This window comes from Anopheles moucheti, chromosome 2 (assembly GCF_943734755.1).
Source record: "Anopheles moucheti chromosome 2, idAnoMoucSN_F20_07, whole genome shotgun sequence".
Classification (NCBI taxonomy): Eukaryota; Metazoa; Arthropoda; class Insecta; order Diptera; family Culicidae; genus Anopheles; species Anopheles moucheti.
In genome coordinates, this window is record NC_069140.1 from 58619671 (window position 1) to 58626715 (window position 7045).

The 7045-nt window shown below is 42.8% G+C and overlaps 1 protein-coding gene and 1 pseudogene across 1 annotated transcript; both read right to left on the reverse strand.

Moving 5' to 3' along the window:
* Positions 1-573: 573 nt before the first annotated feature.
* Positions 574-1771, reverse strand: LOC128310738 (putative nuclease HARBI1; annotated as a pseudogene).
* A 244-nt stretch (positions 1772-2015) lies between these two features.
* On the reverse strand, positions 2016-3392 carry LOC128310748 (uncharacterized). The gene is made up of 3 exons (XM_053047467.1): positions 3373-3392; positions 2554-2722; positions 2016-2483 (listed from the first exon to the last, which is right to left on the reverse strand). The coding sequence occupies exons 1-3, from the start codon at positions 3390-3392 to the stop codon at positions 2016-2018; spliced, it is 657 nt and encodes a 218-aa protein (XP_052903427.1).
* Positions 3393-7045: the final 3653 nt, after the last annotated feature.

A 7045-nucleotide genomic window follows, 5' to 3' on the forward strand; every position in this document is an offset into this window, starting at 1 on the left:
GACAGGAGGTGGGAAACCGGCAATGAACACTCTCAGTGAACTGGAAGAGCGAATAGCTGCAGTTACGAATATGCGAGACATCACCAACAGGATTGAAGGTAGTCTATGCATCGGTATAGGAAATCCGTTGGAGCAGCCCGGACCATCACACCACACTCAGCTCTCGGACCCTGGACCATTATACCATACCGAGTCCTCTGACCTTGGACCATCACATCACATTCAGTCCTCAGAGCCCGGACCAAATCACATTCAGTCCTCAGAGCCCGAACCGCATCACATTCAGTCCTCAGAGCCCGGACCATCGCACCAAACCCAGTCCTCGGAGCAACCCACACCTCCTGACCAGGGTAAGAAGACTAAAAAAAGACCAGCAACGACCAGCCTGGTGGAATTCCAGAAAACTATATTACATCATAATGATCAATCAATTCAGCATCTTAGAGATATTTCAAACACTTTAAAAATTTTTACAAAAGGAACATTGGAAGTATTTCAAGAAATTGTAAAGAATATGAAAAATAAAGAACAAAGATTTTAATAAACGTTTTTTATTGTGTGTATCTCAACTCTTCAATTGGTTTCGTCGGAAATACCATTTAAAATCAAAAGGTTGTGCAACATGCAACAAACGTTAATAATGCGAATGCATTTTTGTGCCTGTGCAATGCAGTTGCCTTTCACCATTTATACATCGAAATCGCCCTTTTAGCATGCCGAATGTTCTTTCCACAATAGCTCGAGCTTTTGCATGTTGTTCGTTGAAAAGAGCTTCTGAGCTATTTGGGTCAGCATTACTATGGGGTTTTATCAGCCATGGTTTCGATGGATAAACCGAGTCCTCTGAAATGAAATGCAAAGTGTGCTTAATATTTGTCTTAAAAAGTCATATGAAAATATACTAACCTAGAATCTTGAACATACGATCTCCGCTTCTCCACTTTTGTTCCAAATATGAATATATCGGACTGTTATTAAAAATGTAAGAATCATGATCAGAGCCACTGAACCTAGCGTCCACAAACCGGATCATTTGCCTATGGTCACAAATCTGAAATAAAAATTTATCATCAATAAACATATTTTAAACTATCACGAATGTTTCCCACTTACCATTAAAGCGTTAAGGCTGTAAAACCCTTTTCTGTTGAAATATTGTATCGGGTTTTCTCGAGGCGCCACAATCCTTACATGAGTTCCATCGATACACATTTCAACTCCAGGCACAGGCAATTTTGAATAAAAATATCTCCTAGCATCTGATTTCTCGTGTTCTGTCAGATCCATATTTATAACATATGCCAGTTCACGCTCCAGTACTGCTAAGGTTTGATCCAACGTTTCACAAAATGTTGATTGGCCAATTGCAGTATTATAATCGTTACCAACACCCAGTTGGTACGATCCTTGGGCCAAAAATCGTAGAGTAGTAGCCAATTTTTCCGTTAAGCCGTTAAGCCTCGGTTGTGTTTTGGGGAAATATACGGCGAAATTGCTAAGAATTTCCTCAAACAGCATCTTTAGAATTCGAAAATTTTGAATAAACCTAAAAGTGCTACATGTTAACACAAAATAACCCTTTTTGTGAACGACTATGAACACTTTTTGTGAACCAGAAGCGTGTGTATGCCATGATTCTGCTCCATGATTTTACTTACGCTTTATCTGATAGTTCAAGCGGATTTAGTTGTTTCCGCAACCGCCTACGGTGTGATGCCAGGTTTTTCTCGTCATCTTCATCATTTTCCATGAAAAATAACGCGTTTAACATGGTTTTAACTCGCTTTTAACACGCACAACACTTCTTCGTTAGCCGCAGCAACTTGCAGCACATTCCTTCCACCTTTCCCATTCCACGACTAGGCTAGTTCTTCCATTTCATTTTTTCTAAAAGGTTGAAAACAATAGCAGCAAACAAATCCCGTATGCAGGTGGCCCGGCTCTAATCGTCACTTTTTCTGGGGGAATCAGTTTTTCGTAAACGTTAGTGTAATATGTTTTTCATTTGGACGTGATCAAATCAAGGTAAAGCCAACTCCACGTGGGCCGCGGTCGCCGCGGTCACGTTGCTGGTCAGGAGGTGTGGGTTGCTCCGAGGACTGGGTTTGGTGCGATGGTCCGGGCTCTGAGGACTGAATGTGATGCGGTTCGGGCTCTGAGGACTGAATGTGATTTGGTCCGGGCTCTGAGGACTGAATGTGATGTGATGGTCCAAGGTCAGAGAACTCGGTATGGTATAATGGTCCAGGGTCCGAGAGCTGAGTGTGGTGTGATGGTCCGGGCTGCTCCAACGGATTTCCTATACCGATGCATAGACTACCTTCAATCCTGTTGGTGATGTCTCGCATATTCGTAACTGCAGCTATTCGCTCTTCCAGTTCACTGAGAGTGTTCATTGCCGGTTTCCCACCTCCTGTCTGCTGCAATTCTTTCTTATTGTGGCTAAGCTTTTTTTTAACCACCGACTTTTTTTCAATCCAACTCTGATAATAAAGCAAATAAAAAATAGAAATAAGAAAATAGTTTTTGCAATGTAATTAATTTGCTCCATACCCTTTTCCAAGCAGCTGCTTCCTTCACAGCTGGCCCCATGGAGTTAAGCTCCAAAGCCACACTCTTCCAAAAAGATGTAGGATTTGAACCCCCACCTTTTACCAGCTCGGGGTTTCGCTCCATAATTTCCACCAGTTTGTCCAGATGACTTTTAGTAGAACGAACTCTCCTGAAATCATATTTGATTTTATTAATGGCCGTTTAGCGTATAACGTATAATTTATACGGTAATGCAATTATAAACATATTGCAATTATGATTAAAGTTAACATTTACTTACTCCTTTCTTTGTTTATGGTCCATCATAATTGTTCACGATAACACTCTGCCAGGTAATTGATGTTTTAACTCCTGGTTGGAGTGCAGCAGAACGAGAACGCTCATGTGGAGACGGCCTAACTGAATACGTTTAGTTTAGAAAAGGAATGCGATTAGTAAAGAAAAGCAGACAAAAAATACCAGAATTATAAATAGAAGAATTACCAGAATAAAAAAAAAATAATGAAAAAATTTAATTTTTTTATAAGTTTGTACTTTTTCTTTTCAACAATACATTTCCCATTACATTACATTACATTTTCCGTGAAGTAAGCTCTTAAATCTTCTCATAAAACGGTCATGGTACCGTATAACTACTGCATCGAGGCAGTAGGTAAATATATGGGTGGATAATGGGTGGATATATTTAGTATAGCTCGTTCGCGATACAAATTAAAGACTTTTTAACCACTACTTGATTTTTTCCCCACGATTTGTATGCTAGTCATAGCAGTTGCTTTCATCGTTTTAAGGGTTGACAAATTTGCTGCGTTGCTATACCAATCCGCCATAACGGTCATTATATGGGTTGATATTTTTATCCACTGGTAGTTAATTTCGTTCGCGATAGGTACCCATATCACATTTATTAACCTCTTCCAATGTTGCTCTTCTCCTCATATCGCAGTAGTGGTTGCTACATGCTGTGTCGCGAGCGTTAAGGTCACCTGTTACTATGGTTTTTCTGTTGTCAACCGCTTGGAGTATTAGTTTAAGGTATTTAGCGTAATTATTTTTTTGTTGTATTGGGTTGGCTTTTATTGTATTGGCTTTTGTTGTATTGGATTCGCTGATCGATCGCACAAAGCCTTAAGAATGGATCCCACCGGATGCTGAGAGAGAATTTTCGCACAAAATTCTAACTCGCACAAATACTAACAATAGTTGCTATGCCCGTGGTGGTGGAGTACTCATCGCCTGTGTCTCTTCATTATCCGCTCCTGTATGGCCTGTCACAGTTTCTCTCGAATTCGTCCTGGTATCGATACAGCTCTCGCACTCAAAGCTCTTAATTGGCTGCATATACATGCATGCCAAACCGTTCAACCAATGAGGAAACTTTATCTCTTCTGACGGAGGAACTCATCAGAGCCAGCGAAAGAAGTAACAACAATGACATGCTGCTTATCTTCGGAGATTTTAACCTTTCATCTTTATTGTGGCTACCACAAAGGTTCTCCACACCTCTCAGCACTACATCTTTCACGTACTATCAGAACAATTCATCATCGCAATCGATCAACGGGTTCCTTGATGGGATTGCAGCGAATGGGTTGTTCCAATTAAGTGGAATATGCAATATCCATAATCGTCAACTTGACTTAATAATTGCAAACCAACAGTCAGCGGAAGGCTGTTCCGTTATACTTCCTTCCAGTGATCCGCTATTGCCGTTGAACAACCATCACCCGGCACTCGAGCTGTCTATATCCATACGTCCACCAGATTCATTGCCGCTGCGCGATTTCTCTCGTGAAACTAGTTTAAGATTTAATGTTAAACTCGATGTTTATAAATTTCGTTCCTTTTTGTCTTCCGCAAACTGGAGTCCTTTCCATGATGCCTCTTCTCTGGATGACGCCCTTTCCACGTTTAATTCCATCATCACCTCATCCTTTCCCTACTGTTATCCCATTATTAAGCCCCAACGTCATCCCCCATGGTCCGATAGAACTTGGCATTCCCTAAAAAAGACCGAAAACGCGCTCTTCGCATTTTCCGTATCTCACGATTAGACCCCGATAAACGTATATTTAAATACGCTTCTACGGCATTTCGGATCTACAACAGAGCTCAGTATGGATCATTTATCGCCCGACTTCAGTCGCGTCTCTCCAGATACCCCGCTTCCATTTGGTCTTTTGTCAATTCCCGTCGTAAATCATCTTCTATCCCTCCTTCCATGTCCTTTGGACAATCCACTGCCTCATGTCCCGCTGATATCTGTTCCCTGTTTGCAAACCATTTTTCGAGTGTCTACGCCGACCCCACTGTTACCTCAGGTGCCGATTTGTCTGATGCGATCTCCGGTGCTCCGGCGGATATCATTGACATGTGCTTTATTGACTGCAATGGGGAGATCATATCTTCTTCGCTTAAACATATGAAATCGTCGAATGCGCCGGGTCCTGATGGAGTACCAATATCTGTTCTTAAGTGTTGTATTCAAGTCTTGATGCCCTTCTTAATGTCACTCTTCACCTGGTCAATCCGCGAGTCCTGTTTACCGTCCCTTTGGAAATCTTGTTGGTTGGTTCCCATTTTTAAAAAGGGTGACAGGACTCAAGTTACCAACTACAGGGGAATCTCCAAACAGTGAGCAAAGTCTAAAGTCCTCGAGTTCATCGTTAATTCCCAACTGACCCCATGTGTTCGTAGTTATATGTCTTCAAATCAACACGGTTTCATGTCTAGAAGATCCGTTGTAACTAACCTGATGTCATTCGTTCCTTTTTTGTTTGAAAATATAGACGCTAGACGCCAAATCGATGTCATATATACAGATTTTAACGCCGCGTTTGTTCGTGTACCGCACAAAATTCTAATTAGCAAACTAAAAAAAATTGGCATCGGTGATCGGACCCGGAATAAAACGGGAACATCAAAGTCATCCTCGGGCGTCAGCCATCGCACATCGCCTGCATCGTGTGTGCAGGACGAGCACACACAGAAGGACTCGACAACAAGCAAGCGAGCAGTCAGAGTGCGTGCGCGAGTAGGCTAGGTGGCTAAGTTAGTTTTATGTAATAAACGTGTAATGTATTGTAACCGTTTTTGCGACTTCAATTATTAATTTTGTTCCAACCAAAAGAACACAAAAATGTCAGTTCCAAGACTGGAGCTACAAGCTGCTGTGTTGGGTACTAGCCTAGCACAGGCGATAAAGAAAGCTCATCGACAGAAGGTGCACCGTACCTTTTTCTGGACCGACTCTAAGGATGTAATCTGCTGGCTGCGGTCGGATCACCGAAGATACAGCACATTCGTGGCCCATCGTGTAGGCGAGATTCTAGAGGAGACTGATGTAAGTGAGTGGCGCTGGAAATCAACGCATTTCAACGTGGCCGGTGAAGCAACTAAATGGTCCAAACTCAGCGCACATCTAACAGCAAACCAGTGGTTTACAAGTCCACAGTTCGTATCGTCTGCAGAAAAAAGTTGAACTTACGAATCATCCCCGACGTCAACCACCGAAGAGGAGCGACGGAAGATCATCAACACTCATGTGTCTACCTGTGCGATAATTAATTTCGATCGTTTTTCGAGGTGGAAGCGGTTGCTAAGATCAGTCGGGTATATGTGGCGTTTTCTCAACAACGCTCGACAACCGTTGAACCGTCAGACAGGTCCCTTGACTGGTCGAGAAATGCAACTAGCCGAACGGACTATCATCAGAGAGGTCCAAGGTGTACGTATCCCGAAGAATATCGCTTACTGATGGATCAAACCACTGACACCAGCCACAGAAGGGCATTGTCTCGCAACAGCCGACTGGTGAAACGTAGTCCTTACATGAATACTGATGGAATACTACGCGTCAAAGGCAGAATCGATGCCTGCAGTCATGCGTGCTACGATACTAAGAGACCGATCATCCTACTAAAAGATGGCAAAGTCACCGACCTCATTGTAGACGATCAAACCGTATAGACGATACCGTAGGTATAGGCATCATAATCACCAGACGGTTATCAACGAAGTACGACAAAGATTTGATGTCCCCGCTTTAAGAACGGCATGTCATAGAGTAAGAACCAATTGCCAGTTCTGTAGACTGTGTAAAGCTGCTGTATGCGAGCCCGTGATGGGAGATTATCGCCGTTTTCGCGCCCGTTTAGCTACACTGGAATCGACTACTTTGGACCGTTCATTGTGGCTGATGGACGGAAGACGCAAAAACGATGGGGGGTACTGTTTACCTGTCCAACGGTGCGCGCTATCCATATTGAAACAGTTCCGTCGTTGTCGTTGTCGTGCATACTAGCGGTGAGGAATTTCATAGCTCGTCGTGGAACGCCGTTGGAAATCTACTCGGATCGAGGAACCAATTTTGTCGGAGCGAGCCGCGATCTTCGAGAGGCCCTAAAAGAAGTAAACATGGATGAGATGATCGAGACGATGAATTTACCGAACACACAATGGGTCTTTTTGTAACTCTGTTGCGTTCGCAACA

Coding starts and splice junctions, on each gene's coding strand:
- LOC128310748 (XM_053047467.1), bottom strand. CDS start 3,392: ATGACCGTTATGGCGGATTG. Junction 2,723..3,372: donor ATGACCGTTATGGCGGATTG/GTATAGCAACGC, acceptor ATATGATTTCAG/GAGAGTTCGTTCTACTAAAA. Junction 2,484..2,553: donor AAGCAGCTGCTTGGAAAAGG/GTATGGAGCAAA, acceptor CTTTATTATCAG/AGTTGGATTGAAAAAAAGTC.